At 57.8% G+C, this 24,472-nt stretch overlaps 1 protein-coding gene across 1 annotated transcript; it reads right to left on the bottom strand.

Moving 5' to 3' along the window:
- Positions 1 to 4,000: 4,000 nt before the first annotated feature.
- On the bottom strand, positions 4,001 to 11,447 carry GATAD2B (GATA zinc finger domain containing 2B; the record flags this gene model as incomplete). The annotated part of the gene is made up of 6 exons (XM_061349310.1): positions 11,110 to 11,447; positions 7,876 to 8,005; positions 7,562 to 7,693; positions 7,333 to 7,464; positions 5,927 to 6,097; positions 4,001 to 4,442 (listed from the first exon to the last, which is right to left on the bottom strand). Coding segments are annotated over exons 1-6 (1,336 nt in total), but the record flags the coding sequence as incomplete, so codon positions are not given.
- Positions 11,448 to 24,472: the final 13,025 nt, after the last annotated feature.

Below are 24,472 nucleotides of genomic sequence, written 5' to 3'. Positions count from 1 at the left end.
GGGACTGGTTTAGAGCAGGTTTGCAGCCAGATTTCACCCCCAGACACCCCATTCTGTAGCATTTCCTCTGCAGCAGTTTGCCCCAGCAGCTGAAGCAGAATTGGGTGCATGGGGGAAGACTCCAAGGCGTATCCCTGCAGAGCTGCTGATGCCCAAGGCTCAGGGCTTCTGCTCCCTTCTACTGACGCCTAACTTGGTCATTCTAGTGAGCCACATGAGGATGCAGCTGCCCATCAGTGTCTTGAAATGTGTCTCAGCAGTCCCCAAAACCAAAGCAAACCCCAGTCACGGGCTTTTCAGCCTCATGAAGCTGTTGGGTGTCCTAAAAACCCATTCAGGAAGGCAGGCAGGGGGCAGGCAGCTGCCCTGCCATGACCTGCAGGAGGGTCAGTGTCCTCCCAGCATCATTCTGCTGCCATGAGCTCAATTCCCAAGGCTGGGATTGAGCTCAGTAATTTCATTCCATCTTCCTGTAGGGTAGGGAAGAAGCAGGGGAGGAAGACAGGGACGACAAGGAAGGTGCTTAAAGATCAATAGCAGTGTTTTGTGCTTGAACCTGGAAGCTTTTCAAAGCCTTCCAGAGGAGCTTAGAGGAGTCCGCAGGTAGGACATGCTTTTACATTTCCTGGCATCTCTTAATCATGAGCTGCATCCAAAGGGAATTAAAGGACGTCAATCAACATAAATTATTCTTCATGGGAGCATCAGCAGTGTGGGCAGTTTTCATTGTAACTTAAGCAGGAAATTGAAATATCAGCCTTGGAGTGTGAAATGCGCCATTGCAGTGCACTGCTCTTCATAAAGCAAGAGGAGGAATGGAAAGAAGATTACACACTATTAGTCCCACTAGAATTTTGCTCTTAATCTCCCTTAAATTGAAACATAGTTTGGAAGCGTTAGCAGCTTTCTCATGCCAGAAAACAGGGAGGGTACCACAAGCACATAGCACCCAGTGGGGACCATGGAAGCGTTAGGACCAGAGGGCTATGAGCACACTTAGAGAGGTGCTCCCCTGGTCACCTCCACTCACAGAGCAGAGCAATGGGGGGGTCTTCACTGCAGCATCGTAGCCTTTATGCCTGCCCAGAACTCTCCACTTAATACCTACCCTGTTCTTTACACGCCTGGTAGGGAAAAGGTCAAACTTGAGCCCCATTTAGGGGTGTTTGGTTCAATTTGAGACACCCGAATGCACAGCCCCATAGAATTCCTAATATTGGGCTGTTTTTCCATCAGAACAAATGAATGACATTGGGTAAATTACCCAGGGTGAGAAAACCCCAGGAAAACATTTTCCTGGCTCTGGTGGATTGTTTTGTTTCAATTGCACATAATCGTTTCACCGAGGAATGTTGAAAGATTTCATTTGGGCTTTTGATTGTATTAGAATATTAAAAATTGGAATCTAAAATTATAATAACCCGTTAGCATTAATATTTTAATGCAATCCAAAGGCTGAAGCAGAACATTAAAACTGCAGAGAAAATGTAGGGTGGCGAAGGCAGCTTCTAGACAAGGGGGACCTATGCACAGCATCAGCCCTGTCTTCTCTGCACTGCGATCACCTTGATGTGTGTGCTGTCCCCATCCTTCCCTTTTAACCTCAGAAACTCCCCCTTCCTTGAGGCTTTGGAAGAGACTCAGGGAAGTCACCCGGGGGAGTTTGGGTTTCAGTGGAAATTGGGGCTATCTGGGGAGCCAGGGGCTCAAATAAGGGGGTCATTTTCTTATAGGCATGTCCTGGTTTTGCCATCAGTAACTGGCTCTGTTGGGCTATAATGAATTACCCAAGAAGTTGGAAACTACTTGGACTATTTAAACCAATAAGCCTTGAACCTCCTCCTTTACCTGTCCGCTGCTAACAGCATTAAGCGTTATATTACTGGGTGGAAGATTAATGGGTTGGAGAAACATAAAGAAATTTGTGTGGCTGTTCCTCTGGGACACAGAATTTGTGGTCATGGATTTTCCAGTCTGTATCTGCTGTCCTTAGCCCAGGTTTCGGCCTCTGCTTTGCTCAGAGGTGAGCTCCAGCCATGGAAACAGAGCCTTGGAGAGACATCATGCTTGGCAGTGGAGTTTGAGGCTGTATTTAGCTCCTGCTGAGGAGAGGACTTTGAACAGGGAACTTCTTTTGACCTTTGGTTGTGGCTGTAAGGTTTTATTCTCCAGCCAGTGACTGATGGGTGAATAAAAGTCCTGGGAAGTCCCCAGAGCCTCAGAGAAAGCAAATAGCTTTAAACCAGAGCTACAGACTCACAGCAGGCTGCCAGCAAAGTGCAGAGGAGGGATGGGAGAGACACCTAAATACTGCCTGGGAAACACATTGCAGGTAACACTGCACATCCCACAGCCAGTCCCGTGCCTCTCAGTATGGACCGGTACAGGGCATCTGCTTCCCAGTCACTGCATCCTCCTTCCCTCCTCTTCCTCACCTTTACCCATCAGGACTGGGATTCAGCGCAGGGCTTTGCAGTATGGTGATGCCTCCATCCCGCTCCGAGCATCCCGCCTATCCCAAGGGACAGGACAAGGCTTGGCCTCAGCCTGATGCTGCTGGGCTTAGCAACAGTCACAGTCCCATAGGGCTCCACTGCCTCCACCCCATCCACCTCCAAGGGGGCATCCCAAAGGGACCGGAGCCACCACCACAATCCCATGGGGACGGGAGCACCCCATCCTCTAGGAAAGGGCTGGGGACTCCATTGCCAAGCCCCAGGGCACAGACCCCACTGTTCCAGAGCAATCCCAAAGCTATTCCAGGACCTTGGCACAGCGAGGCCATCGATCCAGCTCCTACTGCTTGGGGATGGAGAGGGCCCATTGCAAGCAGCCAAGGAGGGGGATCCCATTTGGGGCTTCTCCCATCCCATCCATAGGGAATGGAAGGTGAGGGGGGGGCGCTCACCTTGGCTCCTACTGCTTGGGGATGGAGAGGCCCCATTGCAAGCAGCCAAGGAGGGGGATCCCATTTGGGGCTTCTCCCATCCCATCCATAGGGAATGGGAGGTTAAGGGGGGGGTGCTCACCTTGGCTCCTACTGCTTGGGGATGGAGAGGCCCCATTGCAAGCAGCCAAGGAGGGGGATCCCATTTGGGGCTTCTCCCATCCCATCCATAGGGAATGGGAGGTGAGGGGGGGGCGCTCACCTTGGCTCCTACTGCTTGGGGATGGAGAGGCCCCATTGCAAGCAGCCAAGGAGGGGGATCCCATTTGGGGCTTCTCCCATCCCATCCATAGGGAATGGGAGGTGATGGGGGTGCTCACCTTGGCTCCTACTGCCTGGGGTTGGAGAGGCCCCATTGCAAGCAGCCAAGGAGGGGGATCCCATTTGGGGCTTCTCCCATCCCATCCATAGGGAATGGGAGGTGACGGGGGGGACACCAGGTTGGCTCCTACTGCTTGGGGATGGAGAGGCCCCATTGCAAGCAGCCAAGGAGGGGGGGGATCCCATTTGGGGCTTCTCCCATCCCATCCATAGGGAATGGGAGGTGAGGGGGGGGCGCTCACCTTGGCTCCTACTGCTTAGGGATAGAGACGCCCCATTGCAAGCAGCCAAGGAGGGGGATCCCATTTGGGGCTTCTCCCATCCCATCCATAGGGAATGGGAGGTGAGGGGGGGGTGCTCACCTTGGCTCCTACTGCTTGGGGATGGAGAGGCCCCATTGCAAGCAGCCAAGGAGGGGGATCCCATTTGGGGCTTCTCCCATCCCATCCATAGGGAATGGGAGGTGATGGGGGGGTGCTCACCTTGGCTCCTACTGCTTGGGGATGGAGAGGCCCCATTGCAAGCAGCCAAGGAGGGGGATCCCATTTGGGGCTTCTCCCATCCCATCCATAGGGAATGGGAGGTGAGGGGGGGGTCTCCCTCCTGCTCCTACTGCTTGGGGATGGAGAGGCCCCATTGCAAGGAGCCAAGGAGGAGGGGGATCCCATTTGGGGCTTCTCCCATCCCATCCATAGGGAATGGGAGGTGAGGGGGGGACACCAGGGTGCTCACCTTGGCTCCTACTGCTTGGGGATGGAGAGGCCCCATTGCAAGCAGCCAAGGAGGGGGATCCCATTTGGGGCTTCTCCCATCCCATCCATAGGGAATGGGAGGTGATGGGGACAGGGGGGCGCTCACCTTGGCTGTCGATGACGCTCTGCACCACCTCCTCCAGCCCCACCATGTAGATGAACTCGCTGTTGGCGGCGCTGGGCAGGAAGTGCAGGAGGGGAGCGGGGGGCTTGGGGGGGGGGATCTCCAGCAGGGTCTTTTCCAGCTGCTTCCTTAGGGCCAGCTTGGCTGCGGCCTGGGAGTTGGCGGCGTCGGACAAGGCGCTGGGGCTGGGGAGGGGAGAGGAGACCCTGGCCACGGAGCCCGGCGGGAGGTGGGAGGCGAGGTTCATGTAGATGGCCGAGGAGGAGCTGCGCTGGCACGGCACCGAGGAGCTGGATGGCTGCGGAGGAACGGGGGGGGTCAGGGGGGGCCCTTGGGAACAGCCCCCAATGGATCCGGAATCCCCTGCCTGGAGCAGGGCTCCTTGCATGGAGCGTGGGCACCGTGCATTGAGGGTGCCCCCTCCCAGGCCATTGGGGTCAATGCGCTCGTCCCCCGTGGGAGGGTTGGGAGTAGCACAGGGAGGGTGACCCCGGTCCCCAGGGTTGGAGCGCGGGGATTGGGGGGATCGGAGCCCCAGGCTCATCCTGAGAGCATCCCCCAGTGCCTACGATCGCATGGAGAGGGGATTGGGTAACGGGGTGGGGTGAGCTCGAGGATCCTGTCCATCACAACCCGTTCCAGGACTCCCCATCAGTTCAAACGCACCCTGTCCAACCCAACCCATTCCAGGATTCCCCCTCATTTCAAGCCCATCCATCCCTTCCACTTGCCATGCATCCATTCCATGATTCCCTATAACATCAACCCCATCCTTTCCATCCCAACCCGTTCCATGATTCCCCATCAGGTCAAGCCCATCCTTTCCAACCCAACCCATTCCAGGATTCCCTATAACATCAACCCCATCCTTTCCAATCCAATCCATTCCATGATTCCCTATCAGGTCAGCCCCATCCTTTCCAACCCATTCCATGATTCCCCATCACAATCCCATCCTTTCCAACCCAACCCATTCCATGATCCCCCATCACAAGCCCATCCTCTGCAACCCAACCCATTCCATGATTCCCCCTCATTTCAAGCCCATCCTTTCCACCCCAACCCATTCCATGATTCCCTATAACATCAACCCCATCCTTTCCAACCCAATCCATTCCATGATCCCTATCACATCAAGCCCATCCTTTCCAACCCAACTCATTCCACAATTCCCCATCATTTCAATCCCATCCTTTCCAATCCAGTGCATTCCATGATTCCCTATCAGGTCAATCCCATCCTTGCCATCCCAACCCATTCCATGATCCCCCATCACATCAACCCCATCCTTTCCATCCCAATCCATTCCATGATTCCCTATCAGGTCAAGCCCATCCTTTCCACCCCAACCCATTCCATGATCCCCCATCACATCAAGCCCATCCTTTCCAAACCAACCCATTCCAGGATTCCCCCTCATTTCAAGCCCATCCTTTGCAATTCAATCCATTCCATGATTCCCTATAACATCAACCCCATCCTTTCCAACCCAACCCATTCCATAATCCCTATCACAACAAGGCCATCCTTTCCAACCCAATCCATTCCATGATTCCCCCTCATTTCAACCCCATCCTTTCCAACCCAATTCACTCCAGCATTCCCTATCACATCAACCCCATCCTTTCCACCCCAACCCATTCCACGATCCCCCCTCATTTCAACCCCATCCACCCCTCCCACTTGCCACGCATCCCCCTGCGTCCTCCCCACCGACCAACGGTCCCTGTCCCCATCCCCAAGGGACCCCATTCCCACTGGAAGGGACGGACGGGCCCTCACCGGCTGGTAGTTGATGGCTGGATTCATGCTGGGCGTCGTGGTCCGGATGAGGCCGGGTTTGGGGGGCCCCCTCTGGCCCTGGAGCTGGGCAGGACTGGGGGCGATGACGCGCTGGGACATGAGCATGTGGGGCAGGGTGGTGGTGCTGGCCGAGCGGATGACGCTGTGACCCTGTGGGCATTCCCATTGCTCAGCAAGTCCCGGGAATGCTGCTCCGGGGCTCCCCTCTCCCCCATTACCCCCAGGGGCAAAGCCTCGTGCTCACATATCCCTGCTCTCCGAGCCAAGGGAACGGGTGGGAACCTCATGGAGGAACCGGTTCCCATGAGCCAGGGACCTCCAGGATGTGGGATGGGATGGGATGGGCTGGGAGCTGTTTCCAAGACCCACATCCTTGGCTTATCCCATGGCTGGATGGGGTTGGAGCAACCCGGACTACAGGAAGGGGTTGGGGATGGGTGGGCTTTAAGCTCCCATCAATCCAATCCCATGCTTCTGTGATGCTGGGTTAATCCATAGGGAGAAACACAAGGGAAAATGGGATTGAGGAGCAGGGAGCTGTTCCACACCCATGGAATGGTCCTAAGAGGGCTGCTCCCAGAGAACGTTGGTGCAGGGATGCAGGGGCCTGTTCCACCCCTCGATCCCAGGCATTCCCAACCATCACCCCAGGATCAGGATGCCCCAGAGCAGAGGCTTCTCCCAATGGATCCAATGGGAACAGAGAGCTCCGACAGCTCCATCCCATCATGACACCCCCTTCCTCCCCGTGCCCTTCATCCGCTCCCGGGATGCTGCATCCCAAAGGAAAGGCTCCCAAAGCCAGGGCAAGCAAGGAGCTTCCTTCAGCAGCTCCATCCCATAATGGGCCTGATCCCGGCTCCTTGCCATAGGGAAGCAAACACATATCCCAAACAAAGGGAATGGGGAATGCTGGGAGGGAGGGAAGGAAGGAGCAGGGCGGCTGAGGAGCAGGAGGCAGGGGATGCGCTGCATCCCTCATCCCGCATCCCGCATCCCGCATCCCGCATCCCCATTCCAATGTGGAGGCAAGAAATGGACCCACGGAAGGGATAAAACCCGCTCCCGGAGCTCACGGAACACTCGGAGCACCCCAAAACCCCATGAAGAGCCCCAGAAGCGGCATTCCCAAATGTGAGCCATCCAAAGCCAGCTCTTCCCACACCACACGAGCCAGGGCATCAGCTGGACCGGCCTCTGCCCATCCCCATGCACATCCATGGGGATGGCTCAGCCTGGAGACGAGGAGGCTCCAGGAAACCTGGGAAGGGGCCTTGGAGAAGGGATGGAGGGGCAGGAAAAGGGGGATGATTCCATGATTCCCATTGGATGAGACCCCCTTGGAGCCAGCACCTCCCTAGGGAAGGGACACTGGGAACTCTCACCTGTAATGTCCTTAGGTTCTGAGGCTCAACCCCCTGAGCTCCAGGCCTGGAGGGGAGCTTGGACAGTCCCTGCTGTCCCCCATGGGCAGGGGAGGGCTGGACAATGGAGGCCGCGTTCTGGACCACGGGGGTCTGGATGGGGAGCAAAGGAACCCCATGAGGGCTGGAACCCCATGCCCGGAGCGAGCCCCCTTTGCCCTCATGCAGCCCCATGGGGTGGGGGCTTCACCTTCTGCACCACGTTCTCCTTCTGGAGCTGGCTTTGCCTCAGCTTCTTGAGCAGCACCAGCCTGGCCTCCTCGAGGCGCAGCTCGTCCCGGAGCTGCTTGATGAGCTGCTGCCGCTCCTCCAGGCTCTTCCCCTATGGGGACACCCCAAATGAGCCCCAAACCCCGCTCCTGGCAGCGGGGACAGCGCGCGAGGACGCGGTCCCCCATTGGACCAGCAGCGATGGGGATGCCCCAAAGGTGGTCCCGGTCCTATCCCATCAATGGAGCGGCTCCGTGCTGGAGCATCCATAGGGAAAAGGCGGCGCTTCCCTACCTTGAACATCTCCAGGTTGGCTGCCTTGAGGCGCTCCTCCATGCGGGAGCTGGAGCGAGGGCTGGAGGCCTCGTTGTCGGACAGGACGATGATGTCCGGGGATGGGGTCAAGCGGCCCCTGTCCTGCTCACTGCGGGGTAAGGGAGGAGGAAGGTGGGAATAGGGAGCGGATCCCATAACCCCCCCCATCCCATCATCACCATGGATGCGAACTGGAGCTCAGCACCATGCTCTGTGCCCATGGAGAGCTGGGATTGCAATGGGGTTTCCTGCCCTGGGATAGGGGTAGGGTGTGGGAAGCAAACCCCATTCTGAAGGAGGCACTGATAAAAGCCTTCTGCTGTTCCAAATGGAAGGGGATGCTTGGGAAACCTTGGGAATTGGGCACTAATCCAATGGGAAGCACTGGGGCAGATGGGGGGGCTCTGCTCTGGAATGCAGGAGATGCATGGATGATCCCATCCCGAGCTGTTAGCTTCCAAGAGGCAGGGAAGGAGAAAGGTGGGAATAGGGAGCAGATCCCATAACCCCCCCCATCCCATCATCACCATGGATGCGAACTGGAGCTCAGCACCGTGCCCCGTGCCCATGGAGAGCTGGGATTGCAATGGGGTTTCCTGCCCCGGGATAAGGGTAGGGTGTGGGAAGCAAACCCCATTCTGCAGGAGGCACTGATAAAAGCCTTCTGCTGTTCCAAATGGAAGGGGATGCTTGGGAAACCTTGGGAATTGGGCACTAATCCAATGGGAAGCACTGGGGCAGATGGGGGGCTCTGCTCTGGGATGCAGGAGATGCATGGATGATCCCATCCCAAGCTTGTCGCTTCCAAGAGGAAACCCACAGCTTCCAGGCTTGGCAATGGGATGCTCAGAGTGGGAATCTGGCTCCCAAGGCCCTGGCTTCATCTCCCAAGCACTAGAGGCGGGTCTATGGGATCCCAGTGCTCATCCGTTCCAAACCCCATCCATACGGGGTTCCCAGCTGGAAAACCACCCCATCCAAACCAACAGGGAGGAACCATCTGAACCCAGGCACCCCATTCCTGCAGGATCCCAAGGGATTCCAGCCCCCATCCCGCTCTGCAGCTCCAGCAGCTGAGGCTCTCTGTGGCGTGGTCCAGAGCATCCCAGTGATGCCATGCACACACCCCATCCTGCATCCCAGTGGGTTCCAGTTAGCTTTCCAAGGGGAAGAGCTGCTGCGGGATGGGATGGACACGTCCTGCTCGCAGGGATCCTGCCGGAAGCAATCCCAAGCCTTGGGATGTGCTTCCATTGAGGAACAGCACCCCAAGCTCTTGGGGTAAAGGGATGGAGGGGAACTGAGCCTTGAGCACAGGGGGGCCTCCTCCAGCATCCCTGGATACAGCTCAGGGATACCTGGAGTTAGAAAGGATCACACTGGGATGGATGGGCTGGTACCCAACTGGATGGGCTGGTACCCAACTGGATGTGCCGGTATCCAACTGGATGGGCTGGTACCCAACTGGATGTGCTGGTACCCAACTGGATGAGCTGGTACCCAACTGGATGTACCGGTATCCAACTGGATGTGCTGGTATCCAACTGGATGTGCTGGTACCCAACTGGATGTACCGGTATCCAACTGGATGTGCCGGTATCCAACTGGATGTGCCGGTACCCAACTGGATGTGCAGTATCCAACTGGATGTGCCGGTATCCAACTGGATGTGCCGGTACCCAACTGGATGTGCAGGTATCCAACTGGATGTGCCGGTATCCAACCGGATGTGCCGGTATCCAACCGGATGTGCCGGTACCCAACCGGATGAGCCGGTACCCAACTGGATGCACCGGTATCCAACTGGATGCACCGGTATCCAACTGGATGCACCGGTATCCAACTGCATGAGCTGGTACCCAACTGGATGTGCCGGTACCCAACTGGATGTGCCGGTACCCAACTGGATGTGCCGGTACCCAACTGGATGTGCCGGTATCCAACTGGATGTGCCGGTACCCAACTGGATGTGCCGGTACCCAACTGGATGTGCTGGTACCCAACTGGATGAACTGGTACCCAACTGGATGAACTGGTACCCAACTGGATGAACTGGTACCCAACTGGATGAACTGGTACCCAACTGGATGTGCCGGTACCCAACTGGATGAACTGGTACCCAACTGGATGAACTGGTACCCAACTGGATGAACTGGTACCCAACTGGATGAACTGGTACCCAACTGGATGAACTGGTACCCAACTGGATGTGCCGGTACCCAACTGGATGAACTGGTACCCAACTGGATGAACTGGTACCCAACTGGATGAACTGGTACCCAACTGGATGAACTGGTACCCAACTGGATGAACTGGTACCCAACTGGATGTGCCGGTACCCAACTGGATGAACTGGTACCCAACTGGATGAACTGGTACCCAACTGGATGAACTGGTACCCAACTGGATGAACTGGTACCCAACTGGATGAACTGGTACCCAACTGGATGTGCCGGTACCCAACTGGATGAACTGGTACCCAACTGGATGAACTGGTACCCAACTGGATGTGCCGGTACCCAACTGGATGTGCAGTATCCAACTGGATGAACTGGTACCCAACTGGATGTGCTGGTACCCAACTGGATGTGCAGTATCTCACACCCAGAGCCACCATTCCCACATTCAGCACCTCAGAGTCTCAACCCCCTTTGCCAAGTGGCCGAGCGCCTCCCACACTGGGGCACCCATTGGGTTCTGGGGGAGAATCCTGCTTTCCATAGGAACAACACCCCCATGGCGGCCTCAGAGTAGGACCCAGGTGAGCCCACAGGGTGCTGGGTGCACCCAGGTGCCCCCAGGAGGACACTGACACCCTAAGGAACAACAGCACAGATGGAGGATGCTCCATAGGGCAACGGGTGGCAGAGAAGGCACCAATGGGTCTCCCATTCACTACAGTGACAGCACCCACAGGGAGCCTGGAGACCCTTCCCCTTCCAGTCCCCCATCCCAGTTGGAACCCAGCATCTCCATCCCGAGCGCATGGGACTGCCCAGCAGCTCCTTTAAACTGGGATGGAGGCACCTCTCCAGCATGACCCAGGGTGCTCCAAGCACCTTCCAATGCCCAACACAGGGACGCAGCGGCCCCAAAACCCATAGGGATGCAGGCTGGGATAAGCCAAAGGCAGGCTCTGCTCCTCCTGTCCCCAACCAAAGGGACCCCCCCCCCAAAAGGTCCATTTGATGAACCCCATTGTGGGGCACCCACCTCCTCCTGGCGCTCATATCCACGGGCTCCTCATTGATGTTCTCCTTGCCCGGCCTCCCCCCGGTCCTGCCCTCGCCGTGGGGCCGGAGGCTCCCATTGAGCTTCTCCTCGTAGCCCTTCCCTGTGTCCGGCTTCCCGGGGGGCTCGTGGGGGGCATCGAGGCCGCTGAGGTCCTTCCTCTTGAGCAGGGCCAGCATCTTGAGGCGCTCCATGGCCTCGTGCCCCTCCACCTTCAGGCGCTTGGCCAGCGCGTCCTCGCGCTCCTCGGCCTGCTCCAGGCTCCGCTTGAGCAGGTTGAGGCGCAGAGCGTCCTCCGTCATCCTGTCCATCCTGCGGGGTACAGGGCTCCGTCACTGGGAGGCAATGGGAGGCCATGGGAGGCAATGGGAGGGGATGGGAGGGGATGGGAGGCGATGGGAGGGGATGGGAGGCGATGGGAGGGGATGGATGGGAAGCGATGGGAGGCGATGGGAGGCAATGGGAGGCGATGGGAGGCAATGGGAGGCAATGGGAGGCGATGGGAGGCGATGGGAGGCGATGGGAGGCGATGGGAGGCGATGGGATGCAATGGGAGGCAATGGGAGGCAATGGGAGGCAATGGGAGGCAATGGGAGGCGATGGGAGGCGATGGGAGGCGATGGGAGGCGATGGATGGGAATGGGAGGCGATGGGAGGGGATGGGAGGCGATGGATGGGAGGCGATGGGAGGGCGATGGGGAGGGATGGAGGCGATGGGAGGCGATGGAGGGGAGGCGAAGGGGATGGAGGCGATGGATGGGAGGCGATGGGAGGCAATGGGAGGGGATGGGAAGGGGATGGGAGGCGATGGGAGGCAATGGGAGGCAATGGGAGGCGATGGGAGGCGATGGGAGGCAATGGGAGGCGATGGGAGGCAATGGGAGGGGATGGGAAGGGGATGGGAGGCGATGGGAGGCAATGGGAGGCAATGGGAGGCGATGGGAGGCGATGGGAGGCAATGGGAGGCAATGGGAGGCAATGGGAGGCGATGGATGGGAGGCAATGGGAGGCGATGGGAGGCAATGGGAGGCGATGGGAGGGGATGGGAGGCGATGGGAGGCGATGGGAGGGGATGGGAGGCGATGGATGGGAGGCAATGGGAGGCGATGGGAGGCAATGGGAGGCGATGGGAGGCAATGGGAGGCAATGGGAGGCGATGGGAGGCGATGGGAGGCGATGGATGGGAGGCAATGGGAGGGGATGGGAGGGGATGGGAGGCGATGGGAGGCGATGGGAGGCAATGGGAGGCGATGGATGGGAGGCGATGGGAGGTGATGGGATGCAATGGGAGGCAATGGGAGGCAATGGGAGGCGATGGGAGGCGATGGGAGGCAATGGGAGGCAATGGGAGGGGATGGGAGGCGATGGGAGGCGATGGATGGGAGGCAATGGGAGGCAATGGGAGGCGATGGGAGGCAATGGGAGGCGATGGGAGGTGATGGGAGGCGATGGATGGGAGGCAATGGGAGGCGATGGGAGGCGATGGGAGGCGATGGGAGGCGATGGGAGGCGATGGGAGGCAATGGGAGGCAATGGGAGGCAATGGGAGGCAATGGGAGGCAATGGGAGGCAATGGGAGGCGATGGATGGGAGGCGATGGGAGGCGATGGGAGGCAATGGGAGGCAATGGATGGGAGGCAATGGGAGGCGATGGGAAGCGGATGGGAGGCAATGGGAGGCAATGGATGGGAGGCAATGAGAGGCGATGGGAAGGGGATGGGAGGCGATGGGAGGCGATGGGAGGCAATGGGAGGCAATGGGAGGCAATGGGAGGCAATGGGAGGCAATGGGAGGCAATGGGAGGCAATGGAGCAACCCCCCCCCAGTGCTTCCCCGCTCCCAAAGTAAGGAGAAGGAACGGCTGCAGGCTTGCAGCATCCCAAATCCCCTTGGGAATGGTAGGCACAAGCCTATAGGGAGCAATAACACACAACCCAATGGGCTTGGGATGCTTTGGGATCCTCTGGGATCCTTTGGGATCCTTTGGGATGCTTTGGGATCCTTTGGGATCCTCTGAGATGCTTTGGGATGCTTTGGGATCCTCTGGGATCCTTTGGGATGCTTTGGGATGCTCTGGGGTCCTCTGGGATGCTTTGGGATCCTCTGGGATCCTTTGGGATGCTTTGGGATCCTTTGGGATCCTTTGGGATGCTCTGGGATGCTTTGGGATCCTCTGGGATGCTTCGGGATCATCGGGGCCTGCCAAGCCGAGGCCAGCACAGTGCCAAGCCCATTGGCAAGGGGAGATGGGAAGCTCAAAGGCTTCGTTCCATGGATCCTTCCCCTTTGGATGGGGACCCGAGGCACGGATGGAGCACCCCAAGCGCTCCCCAAGGCCCATCCCCTTCCATCGCCCCCCGTGTGCAGCGGGATGGAGGCCTCCATCCCTGCTCCATCTCCCTGCATCCATCGGGAAGAGCCAAGGGAATTCCAGCTGGGAACAGGGGAAGAGCCACGGGGTCGGACACAGGGGGCAGCTCCTAAAGGGGCTCCAGGGAAGCTGGAGCCAAGGGCATCACTGCAAGGATGCTGCGGACACCTCCCAAGGGCTGCCCATAGGATACCCCATGCAAATCCCTATGGAAAAGCAGGGAATCCCCATCCCAGCCCCTCGGCACGGCCCCAATGGGCTTTTCCCTATGGGAACGTGCGCATCGGCCGCAGGCCAATGGAGCCGGACAAGCACGGGCAAGCCTGGAGCCTCCTGCACCGCCGCTATTCCAGCCCTAAGGAATGCTGTGGGGTCAAGGAGCTGGGTAAGGGAAGGGGCTGCGGGATAGGGGATGCGCATGGGAGAGGGAGACCCGACCCTATGGGTTATTCCCATTGGGAAGCGGGTTCATCCCTAGGGAATGAGCCCTGTGCTGAGCTAGGAAGGGAAGGGATCACTTCCGTCCAGCGTGGATGGGAGCAGCCCACAGCATTCCATAGGGAAGGCAGCACCGCACTGGGATGCAGATAGGGGATATCCCACTGGGATCCCGCTCAGCCAACAAGCACCAAGGGATCCACTTGGTGCTTCCCAACCATTCCAGGATTAGGGAATCCCTCGGCCATGGGACGGATGCTGCGGGGATCCCACTGGGGAGCATGGAGGCCATGGGGGCACCCCAAACTGGCCATCACCCCCTCCAGCAGGCGGCATTCCCTAAGGATCCACAGTTAATCCATAAGGATTCAGTCAAACGGAGGCAAATCCCACTGGGAAAGAGGTGAACTGCAGAGCCCGGGGTATCCCTGCGGATCCGGGCTGGAATTGCCTCTGGAGCTGATTCCAGGCTAAAGGAGAACAATGGGAAGAGGGAGCAGATCCCCACATCCAACCCCATTCCCATAGCTCCAACCCTCCCGGTCCCTGTATCCCGGTCCCTAAGCAGGAGCCTTCTCCCTTCTGCACCCCGTCCCTTGGAGCCACCCATTCCCAGTGTCCAGCTTCAACTCATCCCAATGGATGAGCCCCGCAGCACTGGGAACGCTGCAGGATCGGGCCCCTGTGCACCCATGGGTGCGGCGGCCAAAGGGACAGGCGGAGCCCCATGGAGCCTGCAGGGAAGCTCCCGTTGGGAATGGGATGCAGAGCGTGGGCATGGGCCAGACCCCACCGGGATGGAGCCGCCTCCGGCAGCATTCCAAAGCCTTGGAAAAGGATGGAGCCCTCCTCTTCCCAAGGCCAGCGATGCCGGTGGGTCCCAACGGGCTCTTCCAAGGCGTCCACTGGGTCCTGTAAGCACGAGGGGAGCTGATCCCACCGGATGCTGATCCCACCGGATGCATCCCACTGGATCCCACCGGATGCTGATCCCACCGGATGCATCCCACCGGACGCTGATCCCACCGGATGCATCCCACTGGATCCCACCGGATACTGATCCCACCAGATGCTCATCCCACCGGATGCATCCCACCGGATCCCACCGGATGCTGATCCCACCGGATGCATCCCACCGGATCCCACCGGATGCTGATCCCACCGGATGCTGATCCCACTGGATGCTGATCCCACCGGATGCATCCCACCAGATCCCACCGGATGCTGATCCACCGGATGCATCCTGCACCAGCATCACTCAGCTGCCGGGATACCGGGATTGGGAACGGTTCCCTTCCTATCCCAGGGAACGAGCCCGGATGCTCCCTTGGTGCGTGGAATCCAGGATCATGGGGATCAACCGGGATCAGGTTGGGATCATGGAACCCATCTGTACCCCACGGCCCATCCCAATGCACTCAGCCATAGGGGAAGCCCGGCTTCCCTAGGGATGTGCTCCTCATCCCGAGCATCCCATGGGATCCTCCTCCAGCCCGGCTTGACGAGGAGCCAAGGTCTCCGTACAAAATGGCTGTCTCCCATTCCCAAGCAGCATTCCCGATGGGATAAGCACCCATCCAGGGGATTCCCACCCATTCCCACCTGTGGAGAAGCGGCTGGGCCAGCCCCGGGGCACCGGCGCCCTCCTTGCGCCCATCCCCATTGGAAGCTGTTGGGAACAGCGCAGGTGAGGCCGGGATTTAAGGAATGCCGACCCCAAATCCAGCTTGGAACAAAGGGGAAAGAGCCAAGGGGGGGGGGGGGCTTTTCCCAGCTTCCCAAGGGGAAAAACTGGGAGACAAAGGAGCAGCCGGGAGGGATTCCAATGGGATCGGGGCTCCAGGGAGAGCATCCCACTGGGAGAGCCGAGGCAATGGATGGGATCGCTGGCCCCATCCCAGCTTCCATAGGGATGCATGGATGGATGCGGCGCAGGCGAGGCCGGCTCGGAGCATCCCGGGATGAGGGGCACAGGAAGCGCTGCTTCCCGCTGGATTCCAGCCATGGGAATGATGCGTTGGGATGAAGGCAGCTTCCAGCCCATCCAGGGCCATCTCCCGCTGGACCAGGATGCTCCAGCATCCCAAGCATCTCCCTTCATCCCATCCCGGGATCCCATCACCCTCATAGGGAACAACTTCAGGCTCCCATCCCCTTCTCCTATCCCTGCATCCCTTTTCCCAAGCCTCTTCCCAGGTCCTTTTACCCAACTTCCTTTTGGGATCACCCAGCACCAGCGCCACCATAAACCATTGGGAAAGCCGCTCCTCAATGGGAATACCCCCCCCCCGCACCCCATATCCATCCATCCACGATCATTGCAGTCCACACACATCCATCACCCGCTCCCTATGGGATGTGCCAACAATTGGGGTGATGCTGCTGGAAAACGCCCCCCCCCCGCACACTTTAACCCTATGGAACAGTGGGAATACAGGAGGAAAAAGGGGGGGAACGGAGCCTTCACCCCCCCATCCTCCTCCTCCTCCTCCCGTGCCCATTCCAGCCGGGAATGACGCAGGCTTCCTTATATAATGTGCGGCCCTGCCTTTGTGCGCGCCGCTGGCCCCGAGCCATGGACCCACATGGGGGGATATGGGGGGGGCATTAAAATCCATCCTGGGGTCATTAACGGCACCCCATTAATGAGGGGGGGGCGCTGGGAAAAGCACGGGATCCGCTTTGAGAGGGATTCCAATGGGAAGGGTGGGATTGGGAATGGGGATGAGGGGGGGAGCGGAGCCAAGGCATGGAGTGGAGTTGGTGGGAAGGGGAAGGGATGGGGGGGGGGGGATCCCATGGGATGGATCCCGGAGCGCCCGACCTGCACCGAGCATCCCAAAAGGAAAGGGAGAAGCCCAAGGGAATACTCACAGCTCCGGGCTTCCTCCAGCGGCCAAGAGGATCAGGGAGCCAAGGGAAAAGGGGCCGGGATTTGGGATCGGGATAAGGGGAGGCCCCAAGCGCCATCCATCCCCCTCCCGGCACCGATCCCGATCCCGATCCCAACGCTCCCGGCTCCAAAGCGGGCGCTCGCCTGCCAATCATGCGCCGGGACTGGTGGAGGAAACAAAAGAAAAGGGGGGATGCGATCCCGGATTCCCAGCATGCCTTGCGGGAAGCGGGGGGGGGGGAGTGAAAAAAGAGGGAATAAAAATCGGGAAAAGAGCCAGGGTTGGGAGCTGGGATCGGCTCCATGGGAGGGAACAGGGATTGGGATGCATGGAAAAGGAGCCCCCCCCATCCCATATCCCATGCATGGCCCCAAGCCAAACTTCATTGAGGAGAGGCCGGGGTTTAACCCCTTCCATGGCCAAATCCATGATTCCCAGCTGGAAAAGGCATCCCGAGGCCTCGGATCCATCGGGATCATGGAGGAGGAGGAGGAGGAAGGCAAAGCAAGGGATGCGCCGGAGGGATGCGGAGCGGGTACCAAAGTGATGCTGGGGAAGGCGACCAATGGGGCGCCAGGAAAGGGCTTTGGGATAAGGGATGGAGGGGGATGGAGATGGGATGGGAGGGGGTGATGGGACACGGGGATGCTCCCATGTTCCCAGGGTGTCACACGCTGCACATGGAGCAAAGCTCCATGGATCCAAGGATCCACTGTTACGTGGGCAGGAATAGGGGGAAAGGCTCAAATCCCAGGGTTGGGAATGACGTTATCCCGTATCCCCATTGGATTTGACCACCTGCACTCAGACCTCCAATGCCCCCCCCTCCATGATCCAAAGGGAAAGGGATCCTTCCCACCCCACACCTGGATGCAGCCCCCTCCATTCCCAACGCAGTTCGAGCCTTTTCCAATGGGAATGGTGACGTTATCCCAATAGAACCCCAATGGGAAGCAGCATCCCAATGGGTTCCGATGGAGATGGAACATTCCAGGATGCAATTCCCAAGGGATCTCTGTACCTCTAAGGAAGCCCACAGCCTCCAACAGGCAATGGATGGTCCCAATGGAATTCCATGGCTCCATGAGTTCCATCCCAGTATCCATGGGGAATGCTCCTCAGGTGCCACCAGCATCCCCCCCTTCCCTGCTGCTATCCCCACCCCATTCCATGGATCCCATTGAAAACCTGGGTTTGGGATGCTTCCCTACCCAGCTCCCAGCATTCCAGCCCCAGTGCCACGCTTCCAAAGCGGGAATGGGGTTCCCAGATCCATGCACGATGCTCGGGGCATCCCAGCCCGTGTTCACTGCATCCCTGGAGCGCTCATCCCATTGGATGGAAACAGGAGCATCCATGGGAAGGCCTTGATGCTGCTGCTCCCCAAAGCCAATCCCTTCCCTCCTGCGCCCCTCCTGCCTCGGATCCCATCTCCATCCCTTATCCAAAGCCCTTCTCCAGGATTCCCGCAGCCAATGGGAGCTGCTCCAAGCTCCTCAATCCAATGGGATGAGCGATCAATGGGATCGAGCTCCCCAATCCAATGGGATCGAGCTCCTCAATCCAATGGGATCCAGCTCCTCAATCCAATGGGATGAGCGATCAATGGGATCGAGCTCCTCAATCCAATGGGATGAGCGATCAATGGGATCCAGCTCCTCAATCCAATGGGATGAGCGATCAATGGGATCCAGCTCCTCAATCCAATGGGATGAGCGATCAATGGGATCCAGCTCCTCAATACAATGGGATGAGCGATCAATGGGATCGAGCGCCTCAATCCAATGGGATGAGCGATCAATCCAATGGGATGAGAGATCAATGGGATCGAGCTCCTCAATCCAATGGGATGAGCGATCAATGGGATCGAGCTCCTCAATCCAACGGGATGAGCGATCAATGGGATCCAGCTCCTCAATCCAATGGGATGAGCGATCAATGGGATCCAGCTCCTCAATCCAATGGGATGAGCGATCAATGGGATCGAGCTCCTCAATCCAATGGGATGAGTGATCAATGGGATCCAGCTCCTCAATCCAATGGGATGAGCGATCAATGGGCTCAAGCTCCTCAATCCAATGGGATCAAGCTCCTCAATCCAATGGGATGAGCGATCAATGGGATCCAGCTCCTCAATCCAATGGGATCGAGCTCCTCAATCCAATGCCAACAGGTTATTCCCATGGGGAAGCTCCCAGCGGGATGCAGGAATACTGAACATTATCCAGGATGGAGTCAGAACCCGGGATACGAAGGGAAAAGGGGAACACGCTCCAGGCTGGGATGGAATTCCCATTGGGAACCCTCTGGGAGCCCGCATCCGCCTCAGCATTCCCAGTGGCAAGCTGGGACCTCGGCTTGGAAGCAACGGGGCCCTATGGAAGGTGGCCCTGGATGAGCTGCAAGCTCCCTCGGATCCCAGCATTCCATGAATCCATGGGGAGAAGACGCAGCCTCATTGAGGCTTTTCCAGCCCTTTTCCAACTCTTTTCCAACCCTTTCCCAATCCTTTCCCAACCCTTTCCCAACCCCTTTTCCAAGCCCTTTTCCAGCCCTTTCCAAGCCCTTTTCCAACTCTTTCCAAGCCCTTTTCCAAGCCCTTTTCCAACCCTTTTCCAGCCCTTTCCAAGCCCTTTTCCAACTCTTTCCAAGCCCTTTTCCAAGCCCTTTTCCAACCCTTTTCCAACTCTTTCCAAGCCCTTCTCCAAGCCCTTTTCCAACCCTTTTCCAGCCCTTTTCCAATCCTTTTCCAGCCCTTTCCAAGCCCTTTTCCAGCCCTTTCCAAGCCCTTTTCCAGCCCTTTCCAAGCCCTTTTCCAATCCTTTTCCAGCCCTTTTCCAAGCCCTTTCCCAAGCCCTTTTCTAACCCTTTTCCAGCCCTTTCCAAGCACTTTTCCAACCCTTTTCCAAGCCCTTTCCCAACCCTTTCCCAACCCTTTTCCAAGCCTTTTCCAACCCTTTTCCAAGCCCTTTCCCAACCCTTTCCCAACCCTTTTCCAACCCTTTTCCAGCCCTTTTCCAAGCCCTTTTCCAGCCCTTTCCCAACCCTTTCCCAACCCTTTTCCAAGCCTTTTCCAACCCTTTTCCAAGCCCTTTCCCAATCCTTTTCCCAACCCTTTCCCATCCCTTTCCCATCCCTTTCCCAGCCTTTTCCCATCCCTTTCCCAACCCTTTCCCAACCCTTTCCCATCCCTTTCCCATCCCTTTCCCATCCCTTTCCCATCCCTTTCCCAACTCTTTCCCAACCCTTTCCCAACCCTTTCCCAACCCTTTCCTATCCCTTTCCCATCCCTTTCCCAGCCCTTTCCCAACCCTTTCCCATCCCTTTCCCAGGCCTTCAACCAAAGCCCTTCCAGTTCAAATCCCGGCATTCCCGGGATCGCTTCCAGCCATTCCATGCACGGGAATTCCCATCAAGCCCCTGGTCCCTCACTGACCACGGGCAGCAGAGGGAGCCCGAGCTCCACAGGGGCTTGTGGAGACCATGGAAACAAGCAGGGGGGAAAAGGGATGGGAAAGGGATGGGAAAGGGATGGGAAAGGGATGGGAAAGGGATGGGAAAGGGTTGGGAAAGGGATGGGAAAGGGATGGGAAAGGGATGGGAAAGGGATGGGAAAGGGATGGGAAAGGGATGGGAAAGGGTGGGAAAGGGATGGGAAAGGGATGGGAAAGGGATGGGAAAGGGATGGGAAAGGGTGGGAAAGGGATGGGAAAGGGATGGGAAAGGGTGGGAAAGGGATGGGAAAGGGATGGGAAAGGGATGGGAACGGGATGGGAAAGGGATGGGAAGGGATGGGAAAGGGATGGGAAAGGGTGGGAAGGGATGGGAAGGGATGGGAAGGGATGGGAAAGGGATGGGAAGGGTGGAAAAGGGATGGGAAAGGGATGGGAAAGGGATGGGAAAGGGATGGGAAGGGATGGGAAGGGATGGGAAGGGATGGGAAGGGTGGAAAGGGATGGGAAAGGGATGGGAAAGGGATGGGAAAGGGATGGGAAAGGGATGGGAAAGGGATGGGAAAGGGTGGGAAAGGGATGGGAAAGGGATGGGAAAGGGATGGGAAAGGGATGGAAAGGGTGGGAAAGGGATGGGAAGGGATGGGAAAGGGATGGGAAGGGATGGGGAAAGGGATGGGAAGGGATGGGAAGGGGTGGAAAGGGATGGGAAGGGATGGAATGGGATGGAAAGGGGTGGATGGGGGTGGATGGGGATGGGAAGGGATGGAATGGGATGGGAAGGGGTGGCAGAAGGGATGGGAAGGGGTGGGAAGGAATGGGAAGGGATGGGAAAGGGATGGGAAAGGGATGGGAAAGGGTGGAAAGGGATGGGAAAGGGATGGGAAAGGGATGGGAAGGGATGGAAAAGGTGGGAAAGGGATGGGAAAGGGATGGAAAGGGATGGAATGGATGGGAAGGGATGGGAAAGGGATGGAAAAGGGATGGAGAAGGATGGAAGGGGATGGAATGGAAAGGGATGGGAAGGGATGGGAAGGGAAGGAAGGGATGGGAAGGGATGGAAGGGATGGGAAGGGATGGGAAGGGACAGGAAGGGATGGAACGAATGGGAAGGGATGGGAAGGGATGGGAAGGGATGGGAAGGGATGGGAAGGGGATGGGAAGGGATGGGAAGGGATGGGATGGAAGGGATGGGAAGGGATGGGAAGGGATGGAAGGGATGGGAAGGGATGGGAAGGGATGGGAAGGGATGGGAATGGAAGGGATGGGAAGGGATGGAAGGGATGGGAAGGGATGGGAATGGATGGGAAGGGATGGGAAGGGATGGAATGGGATGGGAAGGGGATGGGAAGGGATGGGAAGGGAATGGAAGGGATGGGAAGGGATGGGAAGGGGATGGGAAGGGATGGGAAGGGATGGGAAGGGGATGAGAAGTGGATGGGAAAGAGATGGGAAAGGGATGGGAAGGGATGGGAAGGGATGGGAAGGGATGGGAAGGGATGGGAAGGGATGGGAAGGGATGGGAAGGGATGGGAAGGGATGGGAAGGGATGGGAAGGGATGGGAAGGGATGGGAAAGGGATGGGAAGGGGATGGGAAAGGGACGGGAAAGGGATGGGAAAGGGTTGGGAAAGGGATGGGAAAGGGATGGGAATGGGATGGGAATGGGATGGGAAAGGGATGGGAAAGGGATGGGAAAGGGATGGGAATGGGATGGGAAAGGGATGGGAAAGGGATGGGAAAGGGATGGGAATGGGATGGGAAAGGGATGGGAAAGGGATGGGAAAGGGATGGGAAAGGGATGGGAAAGGGATGGGAAGGGGATGGGAAAGGGATGGGAAAGGGATGGGAAAGGGATGGGAAGGGATGGGAAAGGGATGGGAAAGGGATGGGAAAGGGATGGGAATGGGATGGGAAAGGGATGGGAAAGGGATGGGAAAGGGATGGGAAAGGGATGGGAAAGGGATGGGAAGGGATGGGAAGGGATGGGAAAGGGATGGGAAAGGGATGGGAAAGGGATGGGAAAGGGATGGGAAAGGGATGGGAAAGGGATGGGAAAGGGATGGGAAAGGGATGGGAAGGGGATGGGAAAGGGATGGGAAAGGGATGGGAAAGGGATGGGAAAGGGATGGGAAAGGGATGGGAAAGGGATGGGAAAGGGATGGGAAAGGGATGGGAAAGGGATGGGAAAGGGATGGGAAAGGGATGGGAAAGGGATGGGAAAGGGATGGGAAAGGGATGGGAAAGGGATGGGAAAGGGATGGGAAAGGGATGGGAAAGGGTTGGGAAAGGGATGGGAAAGGGATGGGAAAGGGATGGGAAAGGGATGGGAAAGGGATGGGAAAGGGATGGGAAAGGGATGGGAAAGGGCTGGGAAAGGGATGGGAAAGGGTTGGGAGATCCCTTGAAGCCCCTCAATCCCAAGCACCCCAAGGCCGCTGTCCCCCCCCCATCACACTGGGAATCCATTCCCACTTCCCGGATCCGCTCTCAGCTTCCCGGCCTTGGGAATCCAATCCCTGCCGCACGGAGCCCATTATCCATAGGGAATGGGCAGTCCCGATCTCCGGAATGCTGCGGATCACTGGGAATGAAGCCAGGCAAACTGGGATGCTCTGGGAGAAGCGCATGGAACAGATCCCAAGGGCGCTTCCCAAGGCTGCTCCCTATGGAATTCCGGCCACCCGAGGCCATGATCCCAGGCCGGGAATGACTGGGATGGGGAAAGGCTGCAGGCGGAAGGGTTCCTATTCCCAGCCGATCCTTAGGGATGCTCCCTATTCCCAACAATTCCTTATGGATGGCTCCTATTCCCAGCCAATCCTTATGGATCCTCCCTATTCCCTGCTATTCCTTACGGATGCTCCTTATTCTTTCCCAATCCTTAGGGATGTTCCTATTCCCAGCAATTCCTTATGGATGATCCCTATTCCCAGCCAATCCTTAGGGATGCTCCCTACTCCTTCCCAATCCTTATGGATGCTCCCTATTCCCTCCAAATCCTTATGGATGATCCTATTCCCAGCCAATCCTTATGGATCCTCCCTATTCCCTGCTATTCCTTACGAATGCTCCTTATTCTTTCCCAATCCTTAGGGATGCTCCCTATTCCCTGCCAATCCTTAGGGATGCTCTGTACTCCCTGCAAATCCTTATGGATGCCCCCTATTCCCAGCCAATCCCTATGGATGCTCCCCATTCCCTTTGCTGGCCCAGGTCCCCTTCCCAGCCCCATTCCAGGCCATAAACCGCTTCCGCATCCCAAAGCTTCCCGAATTCCAGGGGACGGGACCGGCGCCGGATCCCGCATTCCCGGATTCGTTCCCGTATCCCAATGGATTGAAGGGTCGGGAATGGGGGGGGAGATGGGACCATAGGGAATGAAGCGGATCCCAGCGGAGCAGCGGCTCCCTAGGGATGAGCAGTGCCGGTCCCATGGGATACAGGAGGGAAGGGATGGGGAAGAGGGAAGCAGGGATCCGGGACCGGGATGCAGGGATGGGGAAAACCGGGAATGGGCTTCGGATGCAGGGCTGGGACATTGGGAATGGCTCCCAAGGCAGGGAATCCATAGGAATCCACAGGGCTCCATAGGGATCCATAGGGCTCCATAGGGATCCATAGGAATCCATAGGGATCCATAGGGCTCCATAGGGATCCATAGGAATCCATAGGGCTCCATAGGGCTCCATAGGGATCCATAGGGATCCATAGGAATCCATAGGGCTCCATAGGAATCCATAGGAATCCATAGGGATCCATAGGAATCCATAGGGATCCATAGGGATCCATAGGGATCCATAGGGATCGCAGCTCCTCGCTTCCCAAGGGAGCCCCAACCCCAAGGCGGGGCTGCAGGGAAGCCCTTGGGGATCCCTATGGATCCTTCCCCCCCCATCCCCATTCCAGAGGTGGATCCAAGGCTCCGGGGCGCACGTGGCGCAGGGGGATAGCTGGGAGCACTGGGAATGCTTCCCATAGGGATGAGCTTTCCTGGAGCCCATCCCAGCCTCCGGAACGGGGGCTTTTCCAATGGGAAAACCGGGAATTCTGGCCTTTTAGGGGCGCTTTTCCACTCCCCCCCCCCTTTTCCCATTGCACGCGTGCTCCCCCCTAACTGGGGATGAATCCCACATCTGGGATAACGCAGCCCCATGCCCGTGAATGGGATGCAGGGAAACTCCATATGGG

This window comes from Neopsephotus bourkii, unplaced genomic scaffold (genome assembly GCF_033783945.1).
Source record: "Neopsephotus bourkii isolate Nb327-2 ecotype Australia unplaced genomic scaffold, CSIRO-AGI_Nbou_v1 NB_400, whole genome shotgun sequence".
Classification (NCBI taxonomy): Eukaryota; Metazoa; Chordata; class Aves; order Psittaciformes; family Psittacidae; genus Neopsephotus; species Neopsephotus bourkii.
This window is presented reverse-complemented; position numbering and strand designations above follow the sequence as displayed.